General features: G+C 43.5%; 1 protein-coding gene and 1 long non-coding RNA gene across 4 annotated transcripts in view; one reads left to right on the forward strand and one right to left on the reverse strand.

The window, feature by feature from the left end:
- The first annotated feature begins 47 nt into the window (after positions 1-47).
- Positions 48-7,262, forward strand: LOC126995725 (uncharacterized). Of its 2 annotated transcripts, XR_007750664.1 has the most exons (5): positions 48-179; positions 4,866-5,021; positions 5,430-5,582; positions 5,848-5,976; positions 7,146-7,262. It is a non-coding gene; the product is annotated as an uncharacterized LOC126995725 (long non-coding RNA). The 2 variants fall into 2 exon arrangements; XR_007750663.1 differs by lacking the exon at positions 7,146-7,262 and having other exon boundaries at positions 5,430-5,563; positions 5,848-6,694.
- A 349-nt stretch (positions 7,263-7,611) lies between these two features.
- Positions 7,612-18,824, reverse strand: part of LOC126995724 (uncharacterized) — an 81,975-nt gene continuing 70,762 nt past the window's right edge. Inside the window, exons 4-5 of one of the 2 annotated variants that reach the window (XR_007750662.1) lie at positions 10,320-10,508; positions 7,612-8,043 (exon numbers count right to left, since the gene is read on the reverse strand). Coding sequence is in view for 1 of the 2 variants with exons in the window: in XM_050855564.1 (XP_050711521.1) it covers positions 10,429-10,508 (80 nt within the window). In the remaining variant the exon portion in view is untranslated. Of the gene's footprint in view, positions 8,044-8,355; positions 10,509-18,824 lie in introns of those variants that run through there. The other variant, XM_050855564.1, reaches the window with a different exon arrangement.

The raw sequence follows: 18,824 nt of genomic DNA on the forward strand, positions 1-18,824 counted from the left end.
GCAATCTGGTACCGGTACCGTACCGTTTAGCTGGTACCATTAGTACCGGTACTGGTACAGGTACCCGCCCACCCCTAGTCAGCTGTTCTTGACGGCAGGGCGGCGGCATGCACGAGCGTCACATTTTTCCCCACATCTCGACTTTGAGGGCGTGGCGCGGCGCTGGACGAGACGACAAGGTAAGGGTGTGTGGCGGGAAGGCGTGTGTGTGGCGGGAGGGCGTGCGTGTGCTGGGGGAGTGAAGGAAAGGCGCTGGTGGATGGATGGCGTGTAACGAGAGCTGCTACCATGACCACCTGAGTTTCAACTTTTTTTTTCCTTACCATTTCATTGCTCGGAGGTTAGGATTAAGAGGCGGAAGATGGCTGATAGTGGAAAAGGAGAAAAGGGACAGAGAGGAATAGATGTCATTTCTCTTTCATTTTGTGCTTTCTCAATGTTTTCGTAAATCTCTTAATCCTCCTCCTGTTCCTCCTCCTCCTCCTCCTCCTGTTCCTCCTCATACTCCTTCTCCTCCTCCTCCTCCTTCTATTTGGAACCACAGAAGACAGCAGGACAGGGAACGCTTCCACTGGCCCGGTTTGTGTACCAGCTGGAGGACAGGCTGAGAAGGACGGTAGGCCTAAAGATGTTTGATGCGCCGGTAAAACTAGAGTAGTACAACAGTATGTGATATCTTGAAAAGGTTATTATTCTCGTGGGAGCAATATTGGAGGCGTGTAGTGATTCTCCATATTTACCACAAAATGTTCACCAAGGCCGCTGAGACTGTGCCCAGTGTGTCATATTATTGTCTTTTCAATCATTGCAGCACAATATCAGGAGAGATATTGAAGCAGATGGGACTGATAAGACAAAGAGCAGAGGAAAACTTGCAGAGAATCACTGTATTGGAAGTCAGTAAAGAAAAAGAATCCATATATGGAAAGTAAGATCAAAGAGGAAATGAAAATGGTTAATCTAGCCAACAACTGCTTCTAATATACCGAAAAAATAGCTTGGGTCCTGCATAGAATACTTCTTTTGCTTCACATTTGCGAAGGTTTTGGTTCCCGGTCGTACCAATTTACTGTGTAAACGGCTTGATTATGTGGAGGTGCCTGGAAAATTTCTAAGTCCAGTGTTGTTGTATGACACGAGGGCTCTGTGGGCAGACTGAGCCTCTTAGCTGCCTTATACTACACCACAGAAACTAGTTCCCAAGTCAGTAATATCCAAAACGCACATGGATTATAATGATTTCGGACAAAAATATGGTCTTATAAGAGTTTTACGTTATTTTTTCTCTATTAAAGCAACTAATGCCGCAGCTATTTGTATTTTCTAATTTTTAAAGGAATACATTCGTAAAATGTTACTACGCGAGGGTGTTTCAGTGGCGGCACCTAACGGCGGGTTCCTGAAGTCAGGTGTTTTCAAGCCGCCATAATGGATGGAAGGCCCGACACTCACTCCCTCAAAATATCCATCTACTTTACCTTTCGGTAAGTGTTAACTGAGTATTTAACCTCTTTATTGGTGTGCATGTAGGATAACAAAAGGACTGATTACTATCCCAATACCGGGTCCAACAAAGACACGGGCGTGTCACATATGGTGTGACAAGCACGTGTCAGAAAACAAACGGATATTGTTCAATGCGCGATTACACGCCCGACACTCGTCAACAGACCCGCTGCAGTGGCTGCTACGTTATACAGGAATAAATTACAAGAGTATACGTTAGGGAATTTCCTTTCTTTAGAGACTAGGGATTTTTCCCGATTTTGGGGGTTTTTGTAGGGACATTTTGAAAGCCCATTTTTCAGTGATTTGGCCTTCCGCCACCAAAACCACTGTTCCTAACAGGGATTAATCGAGCTAACGACCACCAAAACCACAGTTCCCTAAAAGGATTAATCGAGCTAACGCTGCCGCCATGGCGCCGGTGCCGCCGCCGCAAAATAACTCGCATTCATTACCTACCTTATGAAACATCACTAGGTCTTCATATATTTTTTCTACAAACGTTTGGTTAGCGACGGTACGCTTGGTTAGCAATGGTATGCTTGGTTAGCGATGGTACGCTTGGTTAGCGATGGTATGCTTGGTTAGCGATGGTACGCTTGGTTAGCGATGGTACGCTTGGTTAGCGATGGTATGCCTGGTTAGCAATTAGCCCACGGATGTGAGACCAGGTCCACCACGCATGGTTATTTTTTTTTTAGAACACGCAGCCCAACGGTTGCTGTGCTGAGGGCCGGGTATAGCCCGGTCCTGTTCAGCCCAAGTCTCGGATGACCTTGAGTCATGGCTCAGGGCTGTTTTGGGATGGTTAGCGATGGTATGCTTGGTTAGCGATTAGCCCACGCATGTGAGTATACGGTAGGGATTTTCCTTACTTTCGAGAACAGGGAATTTTCCCTAATTTAGGGATTTTTCTAGGGATATTTTGAAAGGCCATTTGTCAGTGATTTTGGCTTCCCCACCCAAACCCCGGTTCCCCACAGTTCCCCAGGCTTGTCTTGGGCGGTAGGGGGGGCTGGGGAGGTGGAGGGGGAGAAGTAGTTGTTCCGTAGTTTTACCATGAAAATAAATGTGAATGAGAAGATAGAGGATAAGGTCAAGCAAGCATGGAACACAGAGAGGGAAAGAGCCGTAAGATCTTGGAATGTGATCTTTACCAGTGTACCAGAGTTGCAAGAAACGGATGGCTTAGCAAGGAAAGATTTTGATAATAGGAAAGTAGGAAGAATCCTGAATGAGGAAATGGGCCTTCAGGACCTGACAAAATAGAAACAATGTATAGGTCGAGAAAGGAAATAACCCAAGGACCCAGGCTGTTGAAGTTTGTTTTTGAGCATGAAGCTACAGCCAACAGAGTGTTAAGGGGTGCTCCTAAGCTAAATCAGTCTCCAAGTGAGGAAATAAGAACTATTAATGTGTTCAGAGACCTCTGCAAGATGGACAGAGAAAAGAGGAAGGCACTGGTTGAAGATATGAAAAAGAAGAAAATAAAATTGGAAGACGCTGATATCAGGGAACACCGCTGGGTAATACGTGGGGACAGTGTTACAAAAGTAAAAATGGAACAAACGCATTGCAAAAAACTAAATAATCATACCCCCACCATGTCCACGTCTCTGATGCATATGACAGAGTCCTTATTTCCCTCTTTACCTCCATGCTCACACTTCCTTCCATAACTCTCCAATGCACCCACCACCTGTCTGCCCTTCACTGCTCTTTCCCTCACCTCACCTTCCATACTGCCATGCTTACATAAAACAGTCCCTAAACATTTAAACTCAGTCACCTCCTCCATTCTCTCCTCCCCTAACCTTTTCCTACACTTCATTGTACCCTCTGCCCTAACTCTGTATGACTTTTCAAAATCAATGACCTGTTCTCTCGCCCTCTCAAATACCATAACCTTACTCTTTCCAGCATTCACTCTCAGCTTTCTCCTCTTACACACCTTGTCAAACTCATCCACTATCCTCTGCAGCATCCCCTTATTTTCTGCCAACAGCACTGTATCACCTGCAAACAGGCCCACAACCAATGACTCCTGCGTACCTCTCACTTTCAGCCTTGGACCAAGCTCTCCCACTCTGGCTTTCATTTCTCTCATACAACCATCCATATACACGTTAAAAAGCCATGGTGACATCACACACCCCTGTCTCACACCCACAGCAACACCAAAACTCTCATTCAACTCATCCGTCACACATACAGAGGCACTCACATCCTTATAGAAGGATTGGATTCCCTCCAGCAAACATCCTCCCACACCATATATCCTTAGAACATCCCACAACCCCTTCCTGTCATATGCCTTCTCCAGGTCCATGAATGCAGCAAACAGCTTCCTATCCTTCTCTATGTATTTTCAACTTACATTTTGAGTGCAAATATTTGGTCTACACAACCCCTCCCTTTCCTAAAACCCCATTTTTTCATTGCCTACACTTTTCTCAGATATTTTCTTCATCCTCATTTAAAACCCTTCCATACACTTTTCCTGCCACACTGAGTAGACTTATTCCCGTGTAACTATTACAATCACCTCTGCTTTCTTTCCCTTTGTACAGCAGTACAACAGTGCTACTGGATATGGAAGTATGGGGAAGAAGAAGGAGAGGAAGACCCAGGACAAAATGGAAAGATTGCATAGCAACGGGTATGAGAGAAAAGTGCCTGGATATGATCATGGCAGGCAATAGAGAAGTGGAGGCGACTCTTCAAGAACAGCAAGCCTGTATAAAGACGCGTTATTAAAGCTGACGAAGATAAATGGAGGAGAGGAGGGATTGATGAATATTTGAATAAATTTTGAGATCGTCCGTGACTATCATAAATTTAGATTGTTCATTATTTGGGTCAAAAATGACATAGAAGATGGGTAGTTTTATTTATTTAGTGGGGCTACATTACCTCAAGAGAAGGTACGATGATTATGTATGTAATATCAAAATTGTATTGCACGTAGCACTTCTTGGATGACAGTTGTTGTGGAGGTGGATACAGTGCAAGAAGTTCTTATTTCCCCCAAACTTAGAGAATGCAAAGTCCATTGATCTAATTCGCAACTTTTATTTTTTAGCATCAGCTGGCAGCTCAAATCACATGTACATATGCACTGAACAGCAACAGATTGTAATTTTCTGCCTTCAAAAATTTGGACCTGGAATTTTCAGACAACTGGGATTCAGATTAATGACTCTTTGCTTTATTTAATTCCCTGCCTTCAAGAATTCTTACTATTAGAATTTTGAGACCATTGGAATTCAGAATAATAAATTTTTACTTAATTCAGTTATTACTGCTTTAAACATTACTCACATGGTCGAGTCATGTCAACTCCTGCCTCACTGTTACAGGCCAAGTGTGGAGTCACCTGACCAGCATGTTTGTCTCGCAGTCAGCTGTATACTGGACTACTGTGGCAACCCACAGCTGGTTTGGAAGTGTCCCTCACCCCCATGGCCCACTACAAGTCTCCCTACACCAGAACACCAGAGGAGCAGCTAGCAAGAGTGAGTGCTAAGAGTGTAAGAGTGAGTCAGAGAGATGACAAACAAGAGGGGGACTGGGGTGAGAGTGAGCAGGGATTAGTGAGCTGAGGGAGTAAGTGTGCTGAGATGAAGGACTGAGACATGGAGCTGAATACTGGCAAGAGAGTGAATTTAAATTTGTATTATTATAATGAGAAAGACAGAAAGAGAGATGGGATGTAGATTATGCATTTTCTTGTGCATTTGTTCTCTCCACAGAGGAAATGTCAAAGGTAAAACTTTGTCTATTTTTTAAAGACTGTGGCGGTATTGCGTGTGGTTTTTATTTGTGTTACATTTTTTTGTTATTTTATGGACAATCCTGAGTAATGATTTTTATGGTGGTGGAGCCCATGGTTTTTGATAATGCAGTGCCTTGTGTTCTTCCAGGAATGAGCACTGTGCTCGCCATGCCTGCTGCCAGCAACCCCATGGTTGGACTTGGATGGCTTGGCTGGATGTAAAATGGCTAAGAGCAGAGGGGGCTCACTATTTTTCCTTGGGAATTGGAGGAATAGAAGGAGGTAAAAGCTTGTTATTGTGGTGAGTGTGAATATGTAAAATAAGGGGACAGTGGTGTGTTATCGAAGAATAGGGATATATGTATGGAAGGTTGTGTTGAGTTGTCAGGTGGAGGTCAGGTTCACTACATGCAGATGTCAGTTGTAATGAATGAAGACATTTACATTGACAGTTGTAATGTTGAACAGCTAGTATCAGAGGGACTTTGAAATGAGGTTAAGGAATTAGAAGAAGCATGTCCTGCAGAATGTCTGCATTCAGATATTAACTAGATACCTTCCTACAGATGACTGATGATTCACCACTGCTTCCTATATGCGACTCCTGGCCCCATTACAAACAACTGCAGGACAGATTACCACTTCATTTATGGGAAGAATGCAGATCCGTAGCCAAGACCCTCAGATCTTCCTAAGTATAATCTGAGTAAAATAAGACAATTTTCCCATCATGCAGGTAGTATTGAGTCAGTGCACACCTTCAGCCAGTGGCTCGATTGTTTCAGCATTTTCAAAGTTATGACTCTGTACTGACACTTAAAAATAGCCATGGCTCACTTCCTATTCAAATTTAAAGAACCTTCATTAATTGCAATCTTGACAAAGAACTGGCAGTTTTCATTGTGTCACCCACAGTTACAGGTCATTACCATTGCCTCATGAAAGTGCTGAAAGAAATGGCCTTAGCTCCTTGCCTTTGAACTGTGAGCTTTGATCTAACTAATTTTGTATGTTTCTATGCCTCTTCTTTTTAACTTTCCACTCCTTCCGTAATCCCTTCAGTATCACTTAACCAACACTACCATTCCAGCATTCCTTCTTTTCATGTACCAACTCATTTCTGTTTCAAATATATATTTTAGCATTACATGCTATTTGCTACATATTGTTAGGATGTTATTGATAAATGTAGTTCCTGTCTGACAAAAAACAGGAGCTGGGCAGATCTTGTAGTCCTGTCAACAGTCATGTCCCAAACAACATTACGAGTATTATGCATAGTTACAAGACTATATGAAGCTTTGATAAAAAATATGAACTATAGTCAGTATATCATATTATGATGAACTATCACATGGTTAATTGATTTGTGTATTATGTAGAAGTTCTTTACTTCTTATTTCCTTGGCCAGAGTTAATTTCTCATTTCCCTGCTCATTGCTGTGTAATGTAAAAGTGTTTGTCTCCCACTACTAGGCCACGCCACACCAGTTTTGTGGTTGAAGCATCAGATACTGCACTAGACAGGCTGGGGTGAAGTAAAGCTTGGCCAGAATCTCTCATTTAATGTTGAGGCATCAGTGCCTTGCTTACAGTTGTTCCAAGTCAGCATACAGAGTTACGCTACAGTAATGGAGTAATGCCAAATTCAAACTCGAACTGCAGCACCATTATCATATACCACAAATTGAGAATCACTGCCTTAAGCAATCCACCATATATTTGTTCAGTACTAGTTCTCACTATGTTAAGTATAGTTGATTCACTCATTCCTGCACCCTTAACTCAATTTATCCACCACCATATGGGCATTTCACAGTTCTTTGTTATTTCCACATTTACTCACCATTTACACACTCCACAGGTGCTGTGTGCTGTTCCACTACCCAACAGTCAAGTTTGTGGAATGCAAGAAACGCAGAACAGAGTAGGTCATTGATATTGATGAACAAAGAAGAAAAGAGGAAGATGAGGAAGGTCATGTAAGTGTTTTCTTTTCAACTGTTTGTTCCTACTTTTATGTATGTACATTGGGTGAGTCAAACTTGTATGACTGGATTAACAATTTCCCAGCTCTTGGCAGCAAGGATCTTAAAGTTGCTGAATTTGAAACAAGTGAGGTAAGTTACCTATATGAGAAGTATTGTTGTGTTAGGAATAGTAAGTGATATTGAAAGGATTGGAGAAGGAGTGGGACACAAGGAAAGGGAAGGAAAAGTAAGGGATATGATACAGGATAATGCTGCTAAAGTTCAATTGAGTGCTGGAGGTCAAGGGGCTGTGGGTACCAAAATCTTGCCCCCTGATACTGGGCTATACAAAAACTGCTATTTGACATATCATTGATTTTATTAATGACCCTCTTCATTAACATTTTCATGTATTCAGAAATTGTGCAGAACTGACAGGAAGATGGAGAAATAGCAATTCATTTTTTTTGTTTTTTTTTACGTCTCCGCCTATTGCGCCGGTAGGCTTGCTTGAGGGGCCTGGATGGTATTCGGCTCCAGCCCGTCATGGCACAGGCAAGTGTTTATAGTGGCGCCATCTTCTCTTGGCTCATGCTGCCCCCCAGAACTCGTTCTTGATTCTTGGACGGTTTCCTGTAGAGTCCGGGTTGATGGGTGGTCTTCAGGACAGCATGTGGGTAGTTTTAAGCCACTCAGCGGTGACTGAAAAATCCGAGGTGGTAGCGTGGGGATTCGAACTCGTGTCGTCCATCACGTGGTAAATGTGGACCCAGCACGCTACCACTTCAGCCACTGAGAGAGAGAGAGAGAATGTAATAGAAGTTTCAAAGTTGATGGGTTTTTTGGTGGCTCAGAAGATATGAGGAAAGTGTAATGGTCCTCTGCTTGAAGATGTTAGAGAGAGAGAGAAGGGGGGGTGGGGGGTCTAACACCTTCAAGCAGAGGACCATGACGCTTTCCTCATGTCTTCTGAGCCGCCATAAAACCCATCAACTTTGAAATTCTCTCTCTCTCTCTCTCTCTCTCTCTCTCTCTCTCTCTCTCTCTCTCTCTCTCTCCTTTTCTTCCACAGCCCCCCCCCACTAAGGGCCGCTTTCACAGTCACTTTGTTTGTTTTGATCGTTACCAATGGCAGTGATCAACGCTATAGTTCTCCACGTGAAACTGGCCTATGGGGTAGTGGCGGCTGCAGAGGAAGCGAGAGGTGTTGAGAGTATGTGGTGAGGTGCGGGGCTAGGCTAACCCCGCAGCCGCCACTACCCCATCGGCCAGTTTTACATGTAAATACTATAGTGGCGATCGCCGCCATTGGTAACGATCAAAACAAACAAAATTACTGTGAAAGCGGCCCTAAATCTCTCTCTCCACAGTCACACGCCACAGACCCCCACTAAAAGGTATGTATGACCTCAGCTGTAAAGAGAAGTGACATTTTTTATTGTGGCATCCCACAGTCTGAATCTGGACCTTCTGAGTGTTATGGATGGACCCCAGACTCCAGAAGGAGAAAAATATAATTAAATAACATGAAGGTCCTGGCAGTGGATTCTTTCAGGTGTATTTCCTTGACTGACTGTAGGACCAACAGTCAGTCGAGGAAATACACTTGCAAGAATCCATCACCAGGACCTCCATGTTATTTAATCATATTTGGAGTCTGGGGTCTCTCTACAATTCTGCATACATTTGAACTAGTCTAACTGGATCTTTCATTATAATAGTTGAGTAGCTTTGGTCTAAGTTGTAGTGTATAACACAACAATAAAGAAAGAATTTGAACCTTTTTTTAATTTTCCCTAAAATACTGTATGAAAGGAAGAAAACTAAGAAAGTATGTCTTGAAAATACAATAAGAGTTGACTAACATCCTGCATAAATATGACTGGTTGAGTATGTATAACCTGACTGAGAAGAATCACTGATGCGTTATTGATTAGTGTATGTGCAGAGGTCACAAACAAGAAAATACAAGGACTGCTTAATTCAGGTAGAAGGGTTAGTAATGGCATCCCCTGTCGCCAGCCTGCCTGTTGTCTCAGAGAAAATGTAAAGGGGGCAGATAACATTTCAAATTTGCCTATTAAATATGATAGGAGACAATCACAAGGCACCACAGGAAAGCTCATATTTTTCTGCTTATTTCTGTATCCAAACCAAAGTTTCAGCCTCAGAAAAATTTTAAGATATTTAATATTCTGTAGGGAAAAGTAATATTGCAAAACCAACTTCAGTATAAATGTGTCCTGTTTCAGTGAATGGAATTGCCATAAACATGCAGAAAACAATGAGCTTTCTCATGATTTTTTTTTATTGTCTAAAAAGTCTAGCTGTAAAACATTTGCAAAAACATCATCTTGTATATTTCCTATTGGACAACAGGTTAGGCAACCTCCAGATGGCATCAGCACTGTCCCCCCTTTTGTGAAGTGAGCCATCTTGTATTTGCCTGGATTGTGGAGGATGCAACAAGGACTAGACACATTCTGTATGCAAAGTTGGATTTTAAGGGCAGCTACTGAGGCTTTAGCTCCGGTATCTCTTCTTTCAAACTGGCTCTGCAATCAGGTTGTAAGTCAAGTCATTGCTGTTCCCTCTAAGATCCAGAGGAAAAACAACATTGATTAAGTGTTGCTCCACTATATGCGGTATCACTTCTACTTCCTGCTGTGCCCTACTTTCTACACTATGACACATGGATGCATGATCCTGAAGGCAGGTACAGAGCAGCACACCCTCCCTCTATCCTACTGCTGAACTTCCTTCTCTACACAGCAAAAAAGCTGGAGCCTACTGTGACAGATTAATGGCCATGGCAAAAAAGCTGGAGCCTACTGTGACAGATTAATGGCCATGGCAAAAAAGCTGGAGCCTACTGTGACAGATTAATGGCCATGGCCAGCTTGGAGGAACAGGGGTGTCCGGTGTCCACAGCAGCAACATTATAACACCATTGCTTAACCTACACAATACTAACATGAGAGCAGGCTTATAATAATAAAGTAGTAACTATTGGTGGAGTGAGTCACTCTCCTAATATCTTGACTCCTCTTATCTAACATGAAGCCCACCTCATCTCTGCCACTATCAGGTGTTCTTCAAAGGTATCATAGGTAAAGGTACGTTCTTTGGTACTATAAGCGAGGTGTGGTGGCCAGCGCCCTGGGAGGTAATGATCCTTTATCCATATCCCGTCGTGGCACTTGATTGCCGCAGCGCTGCAGCACGAGGAGGCTTGGCCCTGAAGAGATGGACCATGACTGCACAGGAAACAAAAGTGTCATTACTCTCGACCATCAAGGGATAAAATACAAGGTATAATGGATATAAGGGAAATGTAATAAGAGGAAATATGTGAATTAAAATTTTTTCATGTTCACAAAACAAATAGGAGAAAGATTAATATGAATTGGATGGTAATAGTAATAAAAAACAAACAAATAAAAATATGTGGTAAAATGGAAGAATATTGCCAACTCTCAGGCCGGGCCTCTATATGATACCCCGCACAAAGATATTCACACATTTCCTGCCACTGCCCTACAGAACATGATATACATTTTTATTCAGTTAAAAAAATACTGCCTACTCTACACCATATAACCTAGACGCTGTGTGCTCTGAATTTCTCTCTCTCTCTCTCTCTCTCTCTCTCTCTCTCTCTCTCTCTCTCTCTCTCTCTCTCTCTCTCTTTGTGTCCTCCTGTCTGCCCCTCTCCCCCCCCCCTCAAAAAAAAAAAAAAAAAAAATCACACAATTCCAAGTACCCTCGGATGTGGAACGAAAGTAACCGGAAAAAGCTCTGAGGACACTATTTTCATCGTCAACCCTTTTCCTCGGTTTTCTGTAGCCACATTCTCTCTCCGCGGCAGGGTTGGCAGGGTCACGGGGAAGCCTAATCACTGCCTCTTGCTCTAATTACTCCGGACAGGGAATGGTTTGGCGAGACACACATTTTTGGGGAGCGCCTTGTTCCCCCTCGCCTGTCCCCTTCCTCTGAGCCCCGACCCATGACTGCGAGGGGGAACGGCAAAGGGAGGGGGGAGGAGGAGGAGGAGGAAGAGGAGGAGAGAGGGAGAGAGAGAGAGAGAGGGCGGTGTGGAAAAAGGGGGTGGTAGGGGCAGGGGGGGGGCAAGGTAACATTAGCCTAGGACGTATTATAAGACATTTCGCCGCCTAAGAACACATATTTGACAAGGCTTTCGTAGGAGTTGTGGGCATTTCCAGGGGTTGTTTTATGGCCCTGGTGGCAGTTTGACCCTTCTTCTGTACCGTGAACCTAAAAAAACACTCATTAGAACCTGATTGATCCCTTCTTTGACTTTTAGAAATAGATGATGTGAGAAGCGAAGGTGTCTTGTAATACCAGCCAAGAAATAATCTATAATTCAGTGTTTAATTTTGTTTTTTATTTTCCAGCATACCAAATCTGTATCAAGACACCTCTCCACCCGAAACTGACCTCTCCTTTGGCTACTCTTTACTTTTATCTTTTATAGGAGCGGCGAGTAGCGGGCTTTTTTTTAATACTCTTTTTATTGCCCTTAAGCCGTGTCCTCTGATGTAAAAAAAAAAAAAAATACCGAGAAAGGGGTGAGTGTTAGCATGTGGGTGTGGGATGTTGGGGGGGGCGGCGCTGGAACTCACCTGGGCCAGCCTGGAAAAGTTAGGGAACCACTGCTCTAAACTAATTAACGGTCTGCCTATATCAAAGCGGGGCATTGCAAGACATTATATGGACAAGAGTTTTTTTTTCTATTCAGTTCATCCGCCATTGGGACAAACCTGCAGGAGTGTAGCCTATTATAGTTCCTGTGAAAACGTTGATGATGATGATAATTAGGGCGGTCTGTCTTGGCGCCGAATCTACTACAAATTAAATATCTTATAAAACTATATAAGCTTAAAATAAAAAACGTGATGAAACCAACACTGATAAAACTATATAAAACCAGTTAAAAATTAAACCATGATAAAATACAACTATAAAATGCCAATAAAAGCTACAGGAGGTTGAGGACGCCTGGGGAAACGATCAATCCATTAAAACTCGCACTGATCACGTATTACTTCAACGTTCTCGGACCAACGTGTATGAGAAAAGTCCTCCTCCTTTTCCTCCGCCTCTTCCTCCCTCAGCGTGACCCTTGCCCCGCCCCTTCCCTCCCACTCAGCCCCAAACATAAACTCTTGTGATTCCCTTCATAAATCTGTTCGTCTGTCTTCGCCTTCTCTTCCCTCCTTTCCCTTGAGAACAGTACTGGTCCGGGCCCGCCTTTTCTTCTTCTTCTTTCCCTTTCCGGTCCTCCAAGCCGTTTTTACTTTTCCCTTTTCTTCTCTTCGTTTCACATCTTATTCTTTGTCTTAATCCCTTTCTCCTTCCCGTTTTCTTCTTAGACTTCTCATCCCCCTCATACCCCTCCTCCTCTCTCTCTCTCTCTCTCTCTCTCTCTCTCTCTCTCTCTCTCTCTCTCTTTAGTTTCGTTATCTTTATCATTATCACCCTTTTATTGATGTCCTCTTTCATTTTATCTTCTTCCTCTTTCTTCTCTCCCTCTTCTGTATTTGAAAACGCATCGTGCACTAACCAGCTTAAAATATTTCACCATTTGAGACATCACAGGAGCCTAGCAAGCATTGCCTTGTATCAGCTACGGGACATCGGGATTCCTCCTGCAACCATTTCTGGGTCACAACGTATAGTTTGTGAACCACTTGGTCACTCTAAGATGTTTCGCTCACAGGCACGGAGCTGGTTTTGCTTTCATAGTTGCCCACCGTAAAGGATGGAGTGAAGCAATTCCTTTCTGAAATACCGATGAATCTTGCTCGGTGTTCAAGTCTCCCTCCTGTCTCGCCGTCCAAATCAGTAAATAATAACTTATAAGAAAATGAACGTTATTCTGAAGCGAGTAAACACGGCAGTTCTTGTCGTCTTCTTCGTGACGCTGGTCTGCTCCCCGGCTTTGTGGAGCACCGTGTGGCGCGTCAGGATAGACAACATTCTGCAGGAGTGGCAGACCAACGGGCCGCACAACACCATGGTGGGCAGGCTGTGGAAGGGCCTCGCTGCCGCCGGGTGGCTGGGTCCCCTGCGGCCCAGGCCACCTCGAGATCCACTGCACGATTGTGGGATCCACGCAGGCAAGTTGGTGCCCACGAGACGGCTGGAGAACTGCCTCAAAACGCAGATCGTAACGGCCTTGCAAGAGCACGAAGACTTAACCAAAAAGTTCCTTCTGGCAATGTTCTGGATCGTGTACAACCATCTGCACAACACCGTCATGTACTGGTGGAGGGGGACGTTCGATGACAGGAGACGAGAGGAAAAATCTGTCCCTCGAGACACAGGGGAGGCTGCTGGGAGGCCTCCCATGAATGACACGCGAACAGAGTAACTCACACCGTCAGTCTTGTTATTACACTCATAATTTAAGTCTCATATCTTTCTTGGTCCTTTCTATGATTTGATCTGTAAGGCAGTTGATACCACAATGCACCAAAAACTAAAATGAATGTCACTAAAATCAATATATTTTCCAATAAAAAAATAACCCATCCATTACTAAAAAGCGTATTCCAGATAATTCGTATCGCTCGCTATATTGGCCGCTTTCTAAGAAGGATTATATCATTGTAAGTTTTTTATTGGATTTTATCAGAAAGGTGTTTCACTTCGGAACGTAAAACAGCGAAGCCATCCTCAACCTCTTGTATAATACTCTCCCGAGGTGTATCCTTGTGTAATCTTGCCACCATCAAAACCACCACCACCACCAACATCGATAACGTCAGCGCGAGAGATCCACACTAGAAGAGGGAAAAAGAGGGTGGGTGGCTATGACATGGGAAAGTAAGGGTTAGGAAGAGTCAAAGATATGGGAGGGAAATTTGAGAGACTGGAGGGAAAAGGGATGGATGGAGGAGGTTGAAGGGAGAGCGGCCGAGGAAGAGGAATGCTGATGCGGGGAGAGTTAGGAGTATGGTAGTCGGGAAGAATGACAATAAAAGTGAGAGCAGAAAAGGGACGGAGATGGAGGAGAAAGTTGGAAAGAGAAAAAGGATGATGGTGGTGTGGGGGAGGTGTCACGGCGAAAGGTAAAGGAGTGCAAAAGGGAGAGAGTGAGGGAGGGGATTGGACGATGGTGAATGGGAGGTCAGGGAGAGAGGGAAGGAGGTATGATGGTGGAGAGGCAGGGAGTGAGGGAGTGAGGCAAGGAGGGGTGTCAGGGCGAGAAGGAGAGGTGGTGATGAGTCAGGGGGTGAGGGAGTGAGGCAGGGAGGGGTGTCAGAGTGTGATGGTGAGGCAGGGAGGTAGGGAAGGGTGTCAGGGCGAGAGGAGACGTGTGATGGTGAGGCAGGGGTGAGGGAGTGAAGCAGGGAGGGTGTCAAGGGGAGAGGGAAGGGGGAAATGTGGTGGTGTGGCAGGGGGCGAGGCAGGGAGGAGGGCAGGGAGGGTGTCAGGGCGGCGCGGAGTCACTGATGAGGGAGTCACAACACAGCCAAAGCGATCTGACATATAGCCAACAACTGCGTTCATGTTTTACTCCCTTCCTCCCTCTCTCCCTCCCTCTCCCCCTTCTCCCTCTCCCTCCTTCTCCCTCCTTCCTCATTCCTTTCTGGTTTTCTATCTTCTGTCTTTCATCCCTCTCGCCCTCTTCACTTTTACTACCTCAGTTTTTCCTGCAATTAGTGACGAGCTGCCATTGTGTATTTTTTTTCTCTCCCTCTTCCTCTTCCTCTCTTTTCTCTTATCTCCCTTTCTTTCATCTTTTTCCTCTTTATTTCACTCACTCTTCTTTTCATTCTTCTTTTTTGTTTATCTTTTCTTTCCACTCCTCTCTCCTATCCTTCATTTAACATCCTATATATATTTCGTCCCTTCCCTTTCTTCTTTATACTCTACGTCGAATGCTCAAGTATTTCGACTCCCTCTCTTTGTATAAATATTTAACCAATACTCGTTCCCTTTCTCCTCTCCCTTTCTGCTCTTTCTCCTCCTCTTTACTCTCTTTTTCCTCCTGTTCCTCCTTTTTAATTCTCCTTCTCTTCCTCTTTTCTCCTCCTCCTCCTCCTCCTTCTCTTTGTATAAATATTTAACCAATACTCGTTCCCTTTCTCCTCTCCCTTTCTGCTCTTTCTCCTCCTCTTTACTCTCTTTTTGCTCCTGTTCCTCCTTTTTAATTCTCTTTCTCCTCCTCTTCCTCTTTTCTCCTCCTTCTCCTCCTCCTCCTCCTCCCCTTCGATGCTAGGAAGATCAAGGGGAAGAGCTTGTCTCCCTGTAAATAAACAAATAATTAGTTACTTTGTCTCGGGGGATAGTTTTTTTTTGTTACTATTTTTTTGGGGGGGTTTAACATTTATGGATTTTTTTTGTCTATATTCTTGTTTTATTTACTTACTTGTTTTTCTTTCTTTCTCTCTTTTTCTTTTTCTTCTCTTTCCCTTCTCTTAATTTTCTTTCTTTCTTTCTTTCTTTTTTTTTCTTTCTTTTCGTTCGTTCGTTCGTCCGTTCATCCGTTCGTTCTTTTGAGCAACACCATTCACCACCACCACCACCACCACCACCTGCCCAACCACCACCACCACCACCCGTCCCCCTCCTCACAACCACTCACTATACCCACTCATCACCATCACGGTCACCATAACAATAATTCGAGCAGCGGGAGACGCCCTAACATACTATTATAGCGTGGTATTCGTAAACAGCGAGGGAGGAGAGGAACGCCACCAAGCTTCAGACCTTTGTGATACGCTCTCTTCCTTTCCTCCCTCCTTCCTCTCTTCTTCTTTTCTCCTTTCTTACTCTTTCCCCAACTCTCCCTTCTCTCCTTTAGTTTGTTTGCTACCTCCCTTATCTCCTTCCTTCGCCTTTTACTTTTTCCTTCTCTTCCATTCTTCCCTCCTTTCCTCTCTTCTCTCCTTCCTTTTCTCTCATTTAAATCCCTTTGCAATTTTTTTCCTCTCTCCTCTACTCTCCCTTCTCTGCTTCAGTTTCCTTCTTCTCCCTTTTCCATTACTTCTTCCTTCTCTTGCACTTTCTCCCTTCCTTATTCCTCCCTTTTCCTCCCTATCTCCTTACCTCTTTATTTTCTCGCGCTTTCTCCCTTTTCTTCTTTATTCTCCTTTCTGTTCTCCTTCCCTCTATCTCTTTGCTTTCTTCATTAATTATTTTTATCCACATTTTTTTGCTTCCTCCTTCATTTCCCTCCCTTTTCCTATTTCCTTGTTCCCTCCCTTACTTTAATTCTTCTCCCTCTCCTTTTCTTTGCTCCATCCCTCCTTTCCCTCCCTCTTCCTATTTCCTTGTTCCCTCCCTTACTTTAATTCTTCTCCCTCTCCTTTTCTTTGCTCCCTCTCTCCTCCTCCTTTACTTTCTTATTTGCTCTCTTTTCTCTTCCTCATTTTCTTTCCTCCCTCTCTTCCTTTCTTTCTTCTTATTTTCTTATCCACTTTCTTCTCTCGCACGGTCTCTCTCCTATTCTTTCCTTCCTCTCCTCCATTTCTTTCCTTGCTCAGTTACTTTCCTGTCTCCTTCTTCTTTGTTGCTCCCTCATCTTCCTTTTCTCTATTTCCTTACTTCTTCCTTCTCTCGCCCTTTCTCCCTCCTTATTTTCCTTCCTCCCTATTTCTTTGTTGGCTCCGTTACTCTCTCTTCTTCCTCCTTATCTTTGCTTCCTCCCTCATATCCAACTCTCTCTCTCTCTCTCTCTCTCTCTCACACACACACACACACACACACTCATTAAACTAGCTTATGGAATGTGATTGAACCGAACGGAATGTAATAATGTAACTCTCTCTCTCTCTCTCTCTCTCTCTCTCTCTCTCGGACCCCTACCGGCGCCAGTCCTTCACCTTTCAGAGTACAAGTAAACTGTCAAGGGTCGGCCGATACTTCCTTATTGGACGAAAAACTACAAATAACAAAATACCAAAAACTACGGTCCGCCCGGTTTTTCAGTGGAGTCAGACGGGTGAGAAGGTTAGTAAGGGTTAGTTAGGGTAGTTAGGGTTAAGGCGCCCTCCTGAGAAGCGAGTCACGTTATGTTTTGGTCTTTCTCATTATTCACTAGACTTAAAAACACCTTGATATTTGAATGAGGTGATTTTAAAAGGTGGAATATCTATAAGAAGGAATGATTATGTTTTATCTCTCAACTAAAGACCTGCACTTCTCTGCCTCCTTTTCTTTGCCTCCTCCTTCAGTTTTTTATCTTCTCTCTTTTCTTCTTTTGTTTCTTCTTTCATTTCCCTCCTTCTCCCTTTTTCCCTCCTTCTTCCTTTCATTTCCCTCCTTCTCCCTTTTTCCCTCCTTCTCCCTTTCATTTCCCTCCTTCTCCCTTTTTCTTTGCTCCTTCGTTACTATTTTTTCTTTTTTCTTCTTTTGCTTCTTCTCTCATTTCCCTCCTTCTCCCTTTTTCCCTTCTTCTCCCTTTCATTTCTATCCTTCTTCCTTTTTCTTTGCTTCCTTCGTTACTATTTTTTCTTTTTTCTTCTTTTGCTTCTTCTTTCATTTCCCTCCTTCTCCAATTTTCTTTGCTTCCTTCGTTACCATCCTCTCTCTTTTCATCTTTTTTTGCTTTCTCTGTCATTTCCATCCTTTTCCCTTTTCTTTGTTCCATTCGTTACTATCTTCTTTTTCTCTTCTTATTCGCTTTCTCCTTCATTTTCATCCCTTCCCTTATTTCTTTGCTCCTTTCTTACTCTCTTCTTTCTCCTCTTTCATTTTTTGCTTTCTCCCTCTCTCTCTCCCTCTTCCTATTCCTTTACTTCCTCCGTTTCTTTTAGTGGTAAGCATTTTTTCTAGTTAATGAGGTGACGAAAAATGGTGTTCTCAAGGTTAGCCTATGACGCAGGAACTCCCATTGTGATACCTTGTAAAAAAAAAGTGGAATGACGAAGGAAACATTTTTACCGCAAACGAATAATTATGAAGGATTCGCCAGTATTCTTTTAACGAGGCGACGCAAAAACGAGAATGAGTGCGCGGTTATCCCAAAGGTCAAGTGTTTGAAATAGTATTCAATTCTACTCTGAACTTACTAGCTCTGACTGGAAAGGTTTCGGAGGAGGAGGGAGAGAGAAGAGTGAGGAAGACAGAAAAAAAGAGGGAAAAAAGAGATGAGGCAAAGAGGGAAAGGGTTTGAAAGACAGGAAAAAGATAAAAAACAAAAGAGGTTTCCCTCCTTGTGGGTTTCAGAGGCCGTGTTATATCCTTCTTTGCTTTTTGGGGAATAACTTTTTAACTAAGCGTCAGATAAGGATGATAACTTGTTTGGCAGATTATGTTTTAGACTCCATGTTCAATGTAACACGGTCTCTGAAACCTATATTACGTGGTGTCATGCCGGGGCAGTGTAAGGAGGACTCGATCCTTATACACAGTGACAGCATTACAGCGTCTATGAAATTTCTGAACTCTATTTAATGGGTGACTCTTATAGCTGCTTCTATGGTGAAAGCAGCTTATAGGGGACTGAAACTAATAAAAAATGCACTAATATCAAAAAAGTGAAATATGTGGTAATGAAAGGGACGGAAGGAAGGAATGAGGAGGTGGATGAGATGAAC

The sequence above is a fragment of the Eriocheir sinensis genome, chromosome 8 (genome assembly GCF_024679095.1).
Source record: "Eriocheir sinensis breed Jianghai 21 chromosome 8, ASM2467909v1, whole genome shotgun sequence".
In the NCBI taxonomy this organism is placed as follows: domain Eukaryota; kingdom Metazoa; phylum Arthropoda; class Malacostraca; order Decapoda; family Varunidae; genus Eriocheir; species Eriocheir sinensis.